At 51.7% G+C, this 17,068-nt stretch overlaps 1 protein-coding gene and 1 non-coding gene across 9 annotated transcripts in view; one reads left to right on the forward strand and one right to left on the reverse strand.

Moving 5' to 3' along the window:
* CUX1 (cut like homeobox 1) overlaps positions 1-17,068 on the reverse strand; it is a 472,214-nt gene that overhangs the window by 79,925 nt on the left and 375,221 nt on the right. For 5 of the 8 annotated variants that reach the window (XM_025381011.1, XM_025381007.1, XM_025381006.1 and 2 more), the window contains 3 exons: positions 14,259-14,317; positions 10,324-10,372; positions 8,595-8,691 (listed from right to left, as the gene is read on the reverse strand). In XM_025381011.1, the coding sequence (XP_025236796.1) occupies positions 8,595-8,691; positions 10,324-10,372; positions 14,259-14,317 (205 nt within the window). Of the gene's footprint in view, positions 1-1,992; positions 2,838-4,027; positions 4,130-5,338; positions 5,405-6,881; positions 7,554-8,594; positions 8,692-10,323; positions 10,373-14,258; positions 14,318-17,068 lie in introns of all 8 variants that reach the window. The other 3 variants (XM_025381003.1, XM_025381004.1, XM_025381005.1) reach the window with 2 other exon arrangements.
* On the forward strand, positions 10,002-10,132 carry LOC112621953. Its single transcript, XR_003118873.1, has one exon. It is a non-coding gene; the product is annotated as a small nucleolar RNA SNORA48 (small nucleolar RNA).

A 17,068-nucleotide genomic window follows, 5' to 3' on the forward strand; every position in this document is an offset into this window, starting at 1 on the left:
GCCACAGCTCTTGGCTCCCAGGAAGGGAAGAGGGTCTCATCCCAGGGTCTTGATCCTGCCAAGACAGCAGGCCTGTCACCCTGACACCCTGCGGAGGAGGTGTGTACAAGCACCTTGCTCTTCACCTGGTGGCACCGGGAAAGGCTAAGGTGCCAGGGATAAGACCCCTCTGGAGGTGGGGCAGTGGGTGCCGGTGGGACCGGGGAAGCTGGTGTCCTCTGCAAACAGAACCAGGCCGGCATTTAGAAAGGTCTGCTTGCTCTGACCGCATCCTGATCAAAGGTGGGGGCCCAGAGGTGAGCTGGTAGGACCCGGGGAGCTGGCCTGGGAGTGACAGTCCGCCGCAGATGATCGCTGAGTTGCGTGTACACACCCGAGTTTTCTGATGCTCCCATATGGCCATACATATGTATAGGCACAAACACCCCCCACAGGACACAGATGCCGCCCTGGGATATTTAGGGGCTGCATCCGATCACTCTTTTGAAAAGTTCTCAAGTTCCAGAATAAAACTGCACTCACGGGCCAAACAAGTTCAGTGCTATTAAGTCTGCTAAATTTAAGGCATGAGCACGAATGTCTATTTCCATGTTCTCAAATGGTATTTTTACAACACTGATCTAGAAATCTCAAGGGGCTTGAAATACTCATCCTCATTTCTAGTTGCCCCCCTTCACCTTTTGCAAAATCAGGGCAAAGTTCGCCATTGGACACCACTCGGATTTACAGCACAGCATATGGCAAACACGGAGTGGAAGGCAGGGCGGGGAGTGCGGGGACGGCACCATGCAGGGACCCTGGCTTGGCAAGCAGGGGAGGGAGATTTGTCCCCTGCTGATCAGCCACGTGCTCCCTCAGAAAGGGCACCTTCCTTTTAGGGGAGGGGGTGCTTCTCGTTCTATTCAGCACTCCATTATTTAATCTAAATCTAATCTAAAATGGTAGGGGGTTGGGAGGCCAAGGCGGGCAGATCACTTGAGGTCAGGAGTTCGAGACCAGCCTGGCCAACATGGTGAAATCTCGACTCTACTAAAAATACAAAAATTAGCTGGGCGTGGTGGTGGGCTCTCGTAATCCCAGCTACGCGGGAGGCTAAAGCAGGAGAATCGCTTGAACCTGGAGAATCGCTTGAACCCAGGAGGCAGAGGTTGCAGTGAGACGAGATAGCGTCGCTGCACTCTAGCATGGGCAACAGAGTGAGACTCCATCTCAAAAAATAAATAAATAAAATGATACTAGGACATGATGTTTATTTTAGATTTGGCAGGTGCAGTTAACCCTCATTCTCCTGAATCCCAGTGACCAGGAAAGTGCCAAGAACAGAAAGCCCTAGAAGCTTGTCCATGCATGATTACACTTTCCTGAGCTAGGGACGGATGATGGGGAAACACAGGCCACCCTGCTTGGGCCATCCCCGAGCTGTGTGTCCCTGGGCAGGTTGCTTGACCTCTCTGACTGAACAATATCCAAGAGTTACACAGAAAGGAACAATGATGCTCTCTGCAGCTTTTTCTAGTAAGTCCCTTTTGGCTCTCTGCGTACTGGTGGTCCCTCTATGTGATCAGATCAGATCTTTTTTAGCCAAAGAAACTTGCAGGGGTGCCTCTCGGCTTCCCCCTTGGCAGCAAAAGCTAGATGTGAACTAGGCTGCCGGCCAGCTTGGGGCAAGTAGTTAACGTCCCCAAGCCTTGATATCCTTCCTGGTCAAATGGGGATTTTATCATCTACTTCCCAGCGTAACTGAGAGGTTGAAAGGGCAGCACACAGGTGAGAGGCCGAGCCCAGAACCTGGCTGCAGTCGGGGCTCGACAAATGGAATCGGGGCTGGAATGTTTACCAGCCGCACCTTGGAAGTCTGGGAGCAGAGGATGCCTTATGCTCCGCTCTTGGGTGAACTGAAGTGGGTGAGGGTCACAGACTCTGGGATAGATACTTGGTCCTCAGCAAGGAGAAGAGACGGGAGAACCAAAGCCTCAAGATCAGATCCCTTACCTTCTCCCCGAAGATTCTCTGGCAGATGCCGTTCTTGGCCAGCTTCTCCTTAACCTGCCGGGTGAGCTCGATGGTGTCCACCTCCTGGTACATGTAGACCTCGTACTGCTCAGGGGTCAGCGGGGGGACCGAGGGCTTGGTGGGCTTGGACATGGGCACGATCGGGGAGGATGGCAGGGGGCTGTTCTGTGGCGTCTCGCTGCGGCTGGCCCCGGTCAGACTCAGCTCTGAGCTCTGGGAGTATGGGGACTCGGCACTGGGCCACTCCTTCCAGTACTCTGATGACGAGGGTCCCTGGAGCTGGCTGCGCTCGGCCCGAGGCTGGCTGCCACCTCCGCTGCCACCGCTACCTTTCTCTTTCCCGCCGCCCGTTTCTTCGGCCTTGGCCTCCTCGGAGGAGGCGGCGTTTCTTCTCTCTGGCTGCACCGCGCTCCACCAGTGGTCCTTCCAGGCACCGCTGCGGCCCACTTCGTTTTTCACCTGTCTCAGGACCCCTTGTGCACAATCGGCGGCTCCCTGGGGGTCCAGCCCGGGGGCGTCCTGGGCCTCCTTTTTGAGGGCCGGGGGGTTCGGCAGAGCAGAGGCACCAGCCTCAGGAGCTGCGGAGGGCTTCTTCAGGGAGATGGCGAGAGGCGGGTAGCTGGACACGGTGGGCATGGGCGAGGTGGACAGAAGCTTGGGGGTGAGGATGGTGATGTCACTCTGGGACAGCGGTGCCTGCTTTAAGGCAGGGTCGAGGGCGGCCTGCTGGGCCTCCATCTCCCGGCGGGCTTGCTGCAGGATGGAGCGGATGGCGTCATCGGAGTTCCCGCTGCCGGATGCGGAGGAAGGCTGGGCCGGCTCTGCTGCGTGGAGAAACAGGGGTGAGAGTGTGGCGGGGGGGGCCCCCTTTAGCTGGGGACATGCTTCTCATCCTAACTTGACCTACTGCAAAGTGTGGGTTATTTGGGAGGACCACACCGTCTATTTCCCCAGCATGGCCCCTGTCAGTGAAACATTCAGGCATCTTGTCTGAACCAAGGGCCAGGGCCTGATGCTGCAGCTTGATGACCTGGTGGCCTTTGGTACACACAGATGTAGAGGGTAACAAAGGGGGTGTCAGTGAAAGTGCTCCCTGACGTGCCCTCCTGGGGCTCCTTTCCCCGAGGATTTCTTGTCTTTCTTTTTTTTTTTAGAGACAGGATCTCGCTCTGTTGCCCAGGCTAGAGTGCAGTGGCATGATCATGGCTCACTGTAACCTCCACCTCCCTGGCTCAAGCAATCCTCCCAGCTCAACCTCCCAAGTAGCTGGGACCACAGGTGCACACCACCATGCCTGGCTAGTGTTTTAAGAGACAAGGTCTCTCACTATGTTGCATAGGCTGGTCTTAAACTCCTGAACTCAAGCCATCCTCCCCCATCAGCTTCCCAAAATGCCAGGATTATAGGTGTGAGCCACCGCACCTAGCCTCTGATAATTTTTATACTTAGTATTCATTTTCCTGTGCTATATTCTGAAACGCAAGTAGTTCTGTCAAAGTTGAGGAGTGTAATTTCTGTGAATAATTGTAACTAGGGGCCAGGTGTGGTGGCTCATGCCTGTAATCCCAGCACTGTGGGAGGCCGAGGTGGGCAGATCACTGGAGGTCAGGAGTTCGAGACCAGCCTGGCCAACATGGTGAAACCCCGTCTCTACTAAAACACAAAAATTAGTGGGCATGGTGGCACATGTCTATAGTCCCAGCTACTCGGGAGGCTGAGGCAGGGGAATAGCTTAAAACTGGGAGGCAGAGGTTGCAGTGAGCTGAGATTGTGCCACTGCACTCCAGCCTGGGCAACAGAGCGAGACTGCATCTCAAAAAAAAGAAAAAGGTAACTATTAGGCAAATACAGATCACAAAGACAGACCTGCTTCTCTCTACGTGCCTAAATGCTTGAGAACAGGCGTTCATTATTGCTTTAAAAAAAAAAAAGTTAATTACTGCTGACCAGAGCACTCATGACAATTCTCTTAATTAAGTTTGGAAGACAGTGGGTGAAGAAACGGAAGCTGTACCAGTTTTCTGCACTTGGAGCTCCCGCTTGGCTTGCTCTAGGATGGACTTGATGGCTTCATCAGAGCCAGTCTCCGAGGCTCGGATCCGGGTGGTGATGTTACCTGTGGGGAGAAGTTGCGCCAATGACATCAAACCCAAACCTCGGACAGAAAGCAGCGCTGCGCGAAGACATCATTCTGATATATAGCCCCGGGTGGGGGCTGGTGACACAAGGAGGCAGATGTGGCCTCCCAGTGGCCTGCGTTTGCTGTGAGTGCAACTTCACAGCGACACCGGGCAGGAGGGATTTCCCGCTCAGTTGACCTTATGGCCAGTGTCACTCTGCCAGAGCTGGACACCACCCGTGGGTTAGTGCCCTGGAGAACCGATCATTTAATCCATATATATAAAAGGTGGGTGATTAAAAGGCAATGTTTCTCATGAGTCACTTAGAAGCAACTGCTGTGGCTTGGGACTGACTCTCGTCGGGGTTAGATGCTTATTGGAGGCTGGTGGCCCACACAGGATAAACGGGAAAGGAGGGCGGAGGGTTTGAGGCTGATTGTCTGTCAATCATTCAGAGGCACAGGGTTGAAGACAGACAGACTTAACTTAAAAAATTGTTCGCATCTATGGTCCCATAATGTCTTTTTAAAATTTACAAACGAGGAAAGGAGCCTGCAGAAATTCCTAAGGGGCGAGGATGGATTCTTTTGGCCACACGGTGATGTTTGTGCAGGCAAATGTGCAGACGAAATGAAGCTACTATGGCCCGGGGGCCGGCCCCAGCTCTTTCGGGAAGCTGCCCGGATAGTTTAATTTCGTACTACCTTCCTAAATAGGAACCACTGCATTCAAAACAAGTATACCACCATTTAAAAACAAGTACGCCACCGGGACGATTTGGGATGCATTCGTTCCTTAGGACCTTGAGTGTATTTCCGAGTTAAAAATACAAGGAAGCAGCAGTATTTAATTTGATGGAGTCACCTGACTTTTCTCAGAGCAACCACTGTTATTTTTTCAACTGCGTCTGAGAAAAATGGGGGACCGGGTAATTAGGATCTGAAGTGGGCTGGGATTCAGACTCAGGGGGGCTTAGCTTAGTGATGCCTCTTCTCACCTCTGCCTGCGCTTGGGAAAGGGCAGGCAGCTTGGGAGGAAGGGGCTGGGTGTGCTTGAACCCGTGCCTTGTTTTATACTTACTAGCTGTTTTTCCATCAGGTTCCAGGCCAGAATCACACTGCACAGTTTTAACCCAAATACACAGCTAAGGACATGCTGCTTCCCTAGGTGACTGACTGCAAAGAAAACACCTGCCTGCAACATACCTTCAGACCCATTTCTTCGTTTCGGTACTTCCTGAAATAGTCTGTTCAGGCTCTGGCCTGGATTCTCTGTTGAAAAACAAGTGTGGTAAGAACAAAACAATCAGGGGAATGGTGGTGTTGACGATATGGGCTGTGTGACATGAAATCTGAGCCGCCTGTCGCTAAAGAAAGGGCTCAGGGCTGCCTGTGCAACTTGGGAGTTTCTAGAATCTTCTGAGAGGCCCTTCCCTGGCTAACTGGCCCGCAGAGGCCGTGACTCTGCTGCAAAAGGAGATGGGGGAAATCTAAGTAGCGACCTACGGCATCAAGGCCAGGGAGGTCCACGGGAGGGAGGACTGCCTTGAAGGAGGATCACCCACCAGCCCCCAGAACAAAGCTCACATTAATCATCCAAAGACATTCAATTTCGGTTAACATCCTCATAAAACACTGCATGTTCTTGGTGCAAATTGATGCTGTTCAAAACATCTCCCTGCTCTGTTTGAGTCTAAATTTCAGGGTGTTTCAAATATGTCTGATGAAATGACCTCTCTATAGCTCTGTTGATGTGGCACATTGTTCCCCTGGTCTTAAAACAGAGAAGGAACTTTCTTTCTTGTTTTTTTTTATTTGAGGCAGGTTCTCACTCTGTTGCCCAGGCTGGAGTGCAGTGGCTCAATCATGGCTCACTGCAGCCTCCACCTCCTGGGCTCAAGTCATCCTCTTGCCTTAGCCTCTTAGGTAGCTGGGACCACAGGTACACGCCACCACCCCCGGCTAATCTTTTGATTTTTTTGTAGATCAAAAGATTACAAAATCTATATTGCCCAGGCTGGTCTTGAACTCCCGGACTCAAGCGATCGGTCCACCTCAGCCTCCCAAACTGCTGGGATTATATGGGCGTGAACTACCATGCCCGGCTAGGATTTTTGAAATTATGAAAGCGACTGACATTTTATCTTTTTACAGAGGGTGGGGTAGAAAGGGTGCCTAAATAAATTTTTTTGTGTATTTTACTCAAGCCAGGCCTGTTTTACTCATAATGCTAAACAAATCGCTAATGGACCATGAACAATGTAAGGAAGGTGGCCACGGGACACGCCCTCTTTTGCGGGGTGGGAAAGTGGGGGGTGTCATCTGTGACGTGTTCTCCCTACAGAACCAGCTCTGCCCAATGATCGAGCCCAGTCAACATGGTCCTATGGGGCTGGAGGGGACGCAAGGGCTCCTCCCAAAAGTGAGACCAGCACCCAAGGCCAATTAGACCCATGGCCACTAAGCATACCGAGACGCTATACATCATGTAATATGATCTACAGTATTGAAATACTACAGGGTTTCCTAAGTATGGAGTGCTGAGTGCATTTGAAAGTCCAGATCTCCCAAATCTAACAGCCTTAACTCATGCCGGGCCACCCTTGAGCTCTGGACGTGGCAGAAGTAAAGAGAACTTTACCTGATGTGATGCACAAATGTTTCATCACACACACACACACATGCACACACACATGTGCAACTCTGTGACGGGCTCACACGCTGGCGCCACCCAACGCCAGTCTCTCACCTCTTTGTCTGCCTTGGATGCTACGGAGGGCCAGGATGTTCTGCTCATCGGAGAGGAACTGTTTCATCTTGTGAAATGGCTCCTTGCCGCGAACAGTCAGTTTATTCCATGGCTTGGGTCGAGCTAGGATCTCGCTCACGGACCCTTGAGACAGTCCCAACACATAATGTCCGAAAATACGTTGTCCGATATTGTGCTTAATGAGCTGCTCTTTGACCTGCCGGGCGATTTCTGCAGTGTCCATCTCCTCGCCCTCGGAGACGCTCCCAGCACTTTCTGACTGGCTGGGGGATGGGGCCATGCCATTGACATCTGGGCTTTGTTGTAATGGACTTTGGGAAGATATGGAGTTTGTGCTGTATGGACCTGTTGAAAAAATCATGCTTGTGCTTCCGGCTTCCTGCATAGCCTTGGAGTAGAAGGACTGCATTAGCTGCCGCTGGAGAAGAGAGTTTAGTGCAAATTTTCCTGTAGAAGCCAGGGGTAGGCTGGGGCTTGCCAGGGATGAGCTGAAAAAGTCTTGACTTAACCCCGCTGGTGAGAACTGGTGTGTACCATTAGTATTGGAAGCCTGCTCCCCCGGGTTGCGGGGCAACTGAGAAGGAGGGGGGGCCGGCAAAGATCCCGGGCGCCGACTTTCAGGCTGGTCTTTCCCTTTCCTCCTGGCTGACCCTACAAGGAAGGGCAAACAGAATGCATTATGGGGGATTCCAAAGGGGGAAAAAAAAACCAAGACCAAAATGCAAAAGTTTGCCCCCGCAAAAGGGAAAACAAAAAAAAGTGCAGGTTTTTTTTTTTTTTTTTACAAGGGCCAATGAGGTGGGTTGGTTTGTTTTCCGATTAAATTTGTAAGTCAGCCAAACGAGGCTTCCCAAAACAAGCAACATGCATTCATGTTTGCGCCTTTCTTGTACGTTGCAGCCTGGAGAGTCCCCTTCACATAGATTCAAACTCCTAGCGTGACAAGGAGCCGGTGACACACACAGGGAAGAGTTGACGGGTCACGGGCCTCTTACTGGGCCCGCTGGCCCCGGCCGGAAGAGCAGCAAACACTGACATTTTTGGACCAATGGATTCGCTCGTACCTCTTGCTCTGAGGTGGATGCACGGTACCAAGCCCCCTCGATTTGGAGGCGCGCGCCCGTTTTGAGAATGCAATACCATCGGAGCCCGAGACACCTGTACGCGTTTTACCAGCTGCCCAAATCAGAAGCACAGTCAGTGACGCCACCATTTGGGGGATGAGCCAAGAAAGGCTAAGGATGGGGGACGCGTCCCCAGGGTAGACCTGACCAAGGAAGAAAAACCTCTACTGGACCCGGCATACCCGGGGCTGTCCCTGAAAACACCACCAGAGCGAGGCCGGGTTCACACTGTCCCTGGCCTCTGTGCAGCACAACTAGACACAGATCAGAAAGGCCGACGTCCTCCGAGCTGTCCCTCCCGGGGTCTCCAGACGCACTGCCCCTAACTGACCTCCGCAGAGCCTGTGCGGCTGGCCCGTCTCAACATCCAGCTTTTTAAGCAGGGCGGGGAAGGGAAGGAAGGAGCGGTGAGGAGAAGGGCACCCAACACGCATTAGTCAAAGGTTCTCATTAACCGGCGCTTTTCTGGCCATGCATCTGCCCAGACTCACGATTCACCTTGCTTTTCCTTGACCGACCCCTGGAAGCGAACCAAGCACCTCACACGCGTGAAGCCCGGCCAACCTACCGCTCAGGTCGCTGTTGGAGATGCGCAGTGCGGCGTTCTCGGACTGCAGCGAGCGGTTCTTCTCCATCAACAGCACCTCCAGGGGCTTGGCCGCATCCTAGAAGAGGCAGAGCAGGGGGCTCACTGTGGGGCTCACTGCGGGGCCGGCCACCCACCTGCTTCCTGGGCGACCAGGCCCGGAGCCCTGCCTCCCTCCGTCTGTCCGTGTTCCCACCCAGCTCTCGATCTGACTCCGAAGTGGGTAGGGACAGCTGATTTTCCCCCAAGACGTTTAACACACGTGGAAAACAAGTTCCCTTGAGAAAGAATGGCTTCTAGTTGAAGTCATTTTTCTTCTTAGACTTCCACAGCTTCTAAACAATTAATTATTCTCTCATCTGTTCTCAAACTCAAGCGACCTGAACTCGCGCCTCATTTGGCCGTAAGACTGGCTGCCAAGCCACAAACCTCTGTCCGAACGTTTCTGTAAAGGGAACTTTTTTTTTTTTTTGCCAGCCACAAAGATGTTGGTTGTCTTCTGGGCATCTGGAGTCAGATTCCACTTAGGATGTCAATTTGATTTGATTTGATTTTTTAATTTTTTGAGACGGAGTCTTGCTCTGTCACCCAGGCTGGAGAGCAGTGGCACAATCTTGGCTCACTGTACCCTCTGCCTCTGGGGTTCAAGTGATTCTCCTTCCTCAGTCACCCGAGTAGCTGGGATTACAGACGTGTGCCACAACACCCAGCTAATTTTTTATATTTTTGGCAGAGATAGGGTTTCACCATGTTGGCCAGGCTGGTCTCGAACTCCTGACCTCAAGTGATCCACCCACCTCAGCCTCCCAAAGTGCTGGGATTACAGGCGTGAGCAACCATGCTTGGCCTGGAAGTCAGTTTTAATTGGCCACCAGATGACCCTGGGCCACTGTCATCCTGCCCTTGTGCCTTCTCTACTGAGGCAGCATGTAACTGAAGTTCCTAAACCAATCCATTTTTGGCTGCTCTTTAATGCAATTTAAAAAAAAAAAAAAAAGTCTCTCTCTGTTGCCCAGGCTGGAGTGCAGTGGCGCAATCATAGCTCACCATAGCCTTGAACTACTGGGCTCAAGCGATCTTCCTGCCTCAGCCTCCCAAGTAGCTGGGACCACAGGCATATGCCATAGTACTTGGCTATTTTTCGTTTTTTTTTGTTTTTAATAGCGACGTGGTCTTGCTATATTGCCCAGGCTGTTCTCGAGTTCCTGGCCTCAAAGCGATCTGCCTGTCTTGGCCTCCCAAAGTGCTGGGATTACAGGCATGAGCTACTGAGCCTGGCCACCTTAAACAGAACTGACAGTTTTTTATTTACGTTCTTAGTACCTGGCTCAAGTGAAATCACAATTTCACTTCAGTTACCAGTTTGGAAAACACTAACTTGTCTCTTTTTGCCTCTTTTTAGTTAAAGATAATTTGCTTTTTGGTAGTGCCCATCTCCTATCAGTTAGGGACAAAGCAATCCCTTGTTCATCCCCAGCGTGGCTTTTGATCTATGCCTGGTTCATACCTTGGACACATGGGAAAAAAGGAGAGAGAGAGAGAAGAAAAAGACAATCTGTTTTAACTTGGTTAAAATGTTCTTGAAGTATGACTCATTGACTGTAAGCGAGAGGCCTCGTAGAAACAGTGAGATAATGGGATATTCCAGAGGGACCAGTGGTAACCAGTAGCGGGGCTGACGCTAGTGCTGACCATTGAGTGAGACACGTACCTGTGTCCCAGCGCCCTCGGACGGTGCAAACTCCATGGACTTCAGAATGCTGCAAGAGCACGAGAGAGGGGTTATTTTATTTTAGTTTTTGAGCCAGAGTCTCGTTCTGTCACCCAGGCTAGTGTGCAGTGGCACGATCTTGGCTCTCTGCAACCTCTGCCTCCTGGGTTCAAGCGATTCTCCTGCCTTAGCCTCCTGAGTAGCTGGGATTACAGGCATGTGCCATCATGCCCACTAATTTTTGTGTTTTTAGTAGAGACAGGGTTTCACCGTGTTGGCCAGGCTGGTCTCAAACTCCTGACCTCCAGTGATCCACCCGCCTCAGCCTCCCAAAGTGCTGGGATTACAGGCGTGAGCCACCATGCCCGGCCCAGAGCGGTTATTTTCTACTTATACCTTTGACAACAGCCACATTAATAAGCATTAACATTACAATTTCCTGCTCTCCAGGAACTGAAGAACTGTCAACTTTAACAACTTCCCTGGCAGTAATAGAATCTGATAATGTCTCTAGAATAACTATTCAACTAGCAGTTGGCTGGCAAAAGTTTCTTGCCTAGCATGTAAATCATTCCATATGGAGTCACACCAGGTCTGTTCAGAGTATAATTTTAAAGTTTAATACAGACAGAACATTGTTGCAAGTGGAATGTATTTGTAAAGCTTAAAGGGAAGGAAAAAGTTGTAAGAAGCCAGAGAGAGAGGAACCCACCAGGGCGGCCACTGCCCACACCTTACTCCTAACTGGCACCCACCTGGGGACCAGGGCATATAGGCAAAGGGCAACGTCCTAGACTTGGATGACTCAGAAGCGAGGTGGACAGACCTTCTCTGCAGCCCCAGGTTGGGGAAGGAGCGCAATGACAAAGGTGTGGCAACATAAGGTGACTTCTGCCTCCCTTGTTCTCATCGGCACTGAAAAGGGCCATGCCCTGATCACTACAGTCTCAGTGAGTCCAGGTCCCCAGAATTATTACTGTTTCTTGAGTTCCTTTTGCTGTGGATGTCCCTCTTTTGCTGAGTATACCAAGGAGAAGAGGGGAAGTAAGGCTGTGTGGCTTTGAAGGAGCTGCAAGTGTTTCTTTGAAATACCAAGGATGGAGGAGAGACCCAGAGCAGGCTGGCTGGACCGTGAGATTTATGATTCGCAGGTGCAGAGTCAACCGAACCTTCACTGTGTTCCTGCAGCCACGATTTCGGCCTCTGTCCCCTTAGTGTGTGCCACCACACCCGGATCATTTTTGTATTTTTAGTAGAGATGGGGTTTTGCCATGTTGGCCAAGCTGGTCTCCTGACCTCAGGTGATCCGCCCGCCTCGGCCTCCCAAAGTGCTGGGATTACAGGTGTGAGTCACTGCGCCCGGCCGAAAGGGGTTTCTTAAGATGGAATCCTGTCCTTTGTTTCCTATTTTCTTTGGATTATGTAATAAAAGACCATGTGTCTCTTTATTTATTCTACAGATCTTTACCAGCAGCCTGCTAGCTGCTTGTTGTCGTGGGGAATCAGAACCACTCCTGGTCCATACTCCAGGAAATTTACAGGCCAGTACAGGTAATAGGCAAGACTCCAAGTATTCCATTAAGAGACAGAACTTGCGAGGACCCCAGCAGGAGGGATCTTGACGGGTTGGAGACCACTTCTTAGCATCATGATGAACAAGCATTGGAGAAGGGCCCTGAAGGGACGGGGTGTCTTGTGCTGCAGTGCGTGAGGATCTGAGGTCAGCACCCCGTTGCACGCGGGTGAGGAAATGGAAATGGGACGATGTTGAGAAGGGGACGCGGGCAAGAGCCCAAGAGCACACCTGGTTCACCAGGAAGTGGGCAGCTAGGAGCACATTTGGGCAAAGAAGCCACCTGAGTGGGGCTTCCAGATGTGCACATGGTGGTGGGGCCTGTCGTGTGCAGATGCAACAGAAAGAGTCAGCAGGAATGTGGTGACAAGCGGGGCTGGCGAGGCAGCCCTGCAGTGGGGGTAGGGGCAGCCTGTGGCCTAGCGGGCTATGGATGAGAGGGAGTAGACTGGTATGTGCCGCTGGCTGGAGCCTGGAAACCTCAGCTCCCTGGGAATGAAGTGAACTTGGGGGAGGGAGGGAGGGAGGAGGAGGAGGAGGAAGAGGAATACTAACTCCCAGGGTGAGGCTGGGCACAGGCCTTTGCAGCAGAGTTTCTCTGGCTCAAAATTAGAAGGCCCAATTTCTTTTTCTTTTTTGGAAGAGGGAAGAAGAGGGAAAGGAAGGAAAGAATGGGATAGGAGAGGCAGGTAGAGAAGGTTAACCAGGTAACGTTTAATAATAAGTTACATGTAATCCCAGCACTTTGGGAGGCTGAGGTGGGCGGATCACCTGAGGTCGGGAGTTCGAGACCAGCCTGACCAACATGGAGAAACCCCATCTCTACCAAAAATACAAAATTAGCTCAGGGTGGTGGCTCATGCCTGTAATCCCAGCTACTTGGGAGGCTGAGGCAGGAGAATCGCTTGAACCCGGGAGGCAGAGGTTGTGGTGAGCTCAGATAGCACCACTGCACTCCAGCCTGGGCAACAAGAGCGGAACTCTGTCAAATAAATAAATAAGTAAGTAAGTAAGTTACAAAGGCTGGAAGTGTTACAGGGGTGTAGGGGTTTGTCCGAAGAGGTGCCGGCAGAGGCTTCGCAGCTGGAAAGGGGATGAGACTACTCGGGGGGAGAGCATGGTGGGGACAGGGACTACGAGGGCCAGCAGACACCAGGGAGGCTGGGGGTCTCAGGCGAGAGAAGGCAGCTGGTCATGGAAGTGAGATGGTTCAAGAGGACACCCAATGAGCTTTTCTTAGCAGAATGGAATTAACAATACAAAGAAAACGTGGTGAGTGGGTGTAGGCTCATCTTAAAAGGAGAAATGGAAAATAGCAGCAAGAGAGAAAGGGGCTGATGGGACAGCAGGAGGGGCAGGAAGGAAGAGACCCAAGGTCTAGGCGGAGGGGGCAGCCTGCACAGATGGGAGGTGGCACCTAAGACCAGAGGCGGGAGTCTGGCCCTAGCTGAGGGCTAAGGGCATCTGTGGATAGAGATTGGGGTAACAGTGACAAGGGCAGGGAAGAACCCCTGAGGAAGCCTCAAACCGGCAGAGTTCCAGCCACGAGAAGCACAGGGGACCTGTGGGGCCGGTCACCACGCCCTAGGCAACCTTCGTTTGCAGTGGTTAATAACGTTAGGAGTGAGGCAGGGATGCCGGTGGGAAGGCTTGGAATGGTTGACGATCCAGGGGAGCTGTATGAACGCAGAGGGTCTGACCACAGGCTCCAGGCTTGCAGGGGAGGTCAGTGAGCCTGGAGCATGATGGATGTTGGGGGACAGGTAAAGACCAGGACCTGGGAGCTCCAGAGTGCCAAAGGCGGCTCAGGGTGAGGAGGCAGAGGTGGGGGCTGCTGGCCAAGAAGGGAACTTTGAAGCTTGAGAAGTGAGAATGCCATCATTAGCCCTGAAAAGACGAGAAGCTTTCGGCTACAGTCTCACAGATGGAGAACAGAGATTGGAAGACAGAGTTTCTGAGTCCAGGAGGCCAGGGCAGTGTGAGGCCATATGCCCACCTTCAACCTGAAAACGTTTCCCTCCTGTGCTTTGCTTCTGTTTGGGGAATTTATAGTTGCAGAACAAGGTCATATTTGATCATTTCTGTAAAGGCACTATGCCCCTGATTCCATGCATTCTGGAATACCTGAAATGCACAGCTTTTAGCAGAAGTCCAAAGAATTCAGGGACAGGCCCGAGGGCAAACGCCCACAGCGTTGGGTAGCCCAGCACACCGTGGAGTGGCAGAACTCTGGCTGCATTTACGGGCATCTGCTGAGCCAGAGGGCAGGGGGCCAAGGCTGCCCGTTACCGGCCTGGCATTGTTAGCAGATGGCCCTAATGCGCCCCAGCTTGTGAGGGGCCACAGAGGTCTCCGTACTTACTTCAGCTCTTTCTTCACCTCTTCATAGTCAGCCTGGCCTTTGAGTTTTTCTTCCAGTTGCTGAAAACAGAGAACAATTTGATCAGTGGCCATGCCTGACAACAGGTCCATGGACTTCACCGACGGCATTCGCTGCGGAACAGCCAGCTGTGCCTGCAAGGGGAAGCCAGCCCTTGTGAATGGAGTCAACAGTGCTGGGGCCATCTTTTTTCCTTCACGCTCCCGGCCTGCCTAGTGTGAGTGTGTGCCCAGGCACAGCAACGTGTGTAGGGATGCTGTAAAGTTGTTAACGTACAACTTAGCAAAAGCAGAATGAAGGCTGGGTATGGTGACTCATGCCTGTAAGTCCAGCACTTTGGGAGGCTGAGGTGGGAGGATTGCTTGAGCCCAGGAGTTTGAAACCAGTCTGGGCAACATGGTGAGGCCCCAACTCGACAAAAAATAAAAAAAAATTAGCTGGGTTGCTGGTACATGCCTGTGGTCTCAGCTACTTGGGAGGCTGAGGTGGGAGGATTGCTTGAGCCCAGGAGTTGGAGGGTGCAGTGAGATATGACTGTGCCGCTGCACTCCAGCCTGGGTGACGGAGTGAAGAATGGAGACCCTACCTCTTTAAACAAACAAACAAACAAACAAACAAACAACGGAAGGAAGAATCTTTGCAGAGGAGGAAAAGTGCATTTTGTAGGAAGTGCCATGAAACCGCAAACAGAAGGAGAGGCTTTCCTGGTGTCTGAAAAGCAGCGTGTGGTTTTAAACAAAATATGTTAGGCTGACGGACTCATATAGCTGGTTGTCAACACCTTTGGGAGAACCTCCGTTAACGAGAGACACAGCCCTTTTGTGTTGAGAGTAGGCATCAAACAGGCATCAGGGCAAACGCCTTTGCACTCCTGAACCCCTGAATGCTGGGGTTTTAGGAGTAGGGGCCTGTTCAGTTAGGTGCTCGGTGGCTTCCCTGACAGCAAGCTGGTCTGAGTCCTGTGGGGAGGGCCCTGCCTGAGATGCTGCTCCCTCTCAGGTGCCTAGGGGAACGATGGCACATTTCCAAAGTGCAGTGATGCTCCAGTGGGCTCCAGAAAGGTCTGTGAGCCCACTGGGGACTGATATGGCTGTTTCTTGTTTTTCTTTTTAATCTTTTTTTTTTTTTGGTGGAGACGGACTCTTGCTCTGCTGCCCAGGCTGGAGTGCAGTAGCGTGATCTTCGCTTGGCTCACTGCAACCCTGGCCTCCCGAGTTCAAGCAATTCTCCTTCCTCAGCCTCCCCAGTAGCTGAGATTACAGGCATGCATCACCACTCCTGGCTAATTTTTTTGTATTTTTAGTAGAGATGGGGTTTTGTCATGTTGGCCAGGTTGGTCTTGAACTCCCAACTCCCAACCCCAGGTGACCCTACTGCCTCAACTTTCCAAAGTGCTGGGATTACAGGAGTGAGCCACCCTGCCCAGCCTGGTGTGGCCGTTTCTGCCCACAGCTCTGCAGGGCTTTCTTGTGAGAGGAGCCATTGCTGTGGGGTGGTCGTAGGGGTGCTTTCTTCTCTGAAGGTGTTTTGGACTAGTTTGCTTTTGATCTTTTCTAAAGGGAGCTCCTTGGAGGAAATGAGGCAACTCTACATAAAACAAGAACATGGAGGGGCAGTGCCAGGAGGGTGTTCTGGCCATTCAGCATGTTTCCAAGCTAGAGGTGAACAAATGTCATTTCCGGTAACTTCCCCTCTACAGGGTTTCTAGGTGTTATGCTGCTGCTGCTTCTTTTTTTCTTCTTAAAAAAAAAAAAAGAGAGACAGGGTCTTGCCCTGTCACCCAGGCTGGAGTGCAGTGGTGCGATCATAGCTCACTGCAGCCTCCAACTCCTGGGCTCAAGCAATCCTCCTGCCCGAGCTCCTTGAGTAGCTGGGACTACAGATGTACATCACCACACCTGGTTATTTTTTAAGAGATGGGGTCTTGCTATGTTGCCCAGGCTGGTCTCAAACTCCTGAGCTCAAGTGATTCTCCCTTCAGCCTCCCAAAGTGTTGGAATTACAGGTGTCAGCCACCATGCCCAGCCATAGGTGCCCTTTCAGGTTCTGCTTGACTAGCCATGGCTAAGACCACAGTTTAAAGCCAACTGAGAACATTCTAGACTTTGGGGAGGAGATGGTGCCATCCAAATCCCAACCTGCCCGCTGTTTTAAAAATTCATGTGTTTTATTAGTTAATCACTAATTAATAATTAAGTAATTATTCAATAATAATTAGAGATGAGGTTTCACCATGTTGGCCAGGCTGGTCTCGAACTCCTGACCTTAGGTGATCTGCTCACCTCTGCCTCCCAAAGTGATGGGATTACAGGCTTGAGCCACCGTGCCCAGCCTAAGTCCCTAAGATTCTAATGGAACATACAGAGAAAGCTGACATACGGCCCTTTATAAAGGCACTGCAGTTCAAGCAGGGGAAATGACGAATGTTCAGTAACAGGGCTGGGACATTTGGTTTTTCATATTAAAAAATGCATAAATAAGATAAATACCATCTCGGTTTGTACAAGCACACACTATTAATAACTAATTAACTGGCCGGGCGCGGTGGCTCAAGCCTGTAATCCCAGCACTTTGGGAGGCCGAGACGGGCGGATCACGAGGTCAGGAGATCGAGACCATCCTGGCTAACATGGTGAAACCCCGTCTCTACTAAAAAATACAAAAAAAAACTAGCCGGGCGCGGTGGCGGGCGCCTGTAGTCCCAGCTACTCGGAAGGCTGAGGCAGGAGAATGGCGTGAACCCGGGAGGCGGAGCTTGCAGTGAGCAGAGATCCGGCCACTGCACTCCAGCC

Source organism: Theropithecus gelada, chromosome 3, assembly GCF_003255815.1.
Source record: "Theropithecus gelada isolate Dixy chromosome 3, Tgel_1.0, whole genome shotgun sequence".
NCBI classification, from domain to species: Eukaryota; Metazoa; Chordata; class Mammalia; order Primates; family Cercopithecidae; genus Theropithecus; species Theropithecus gelada.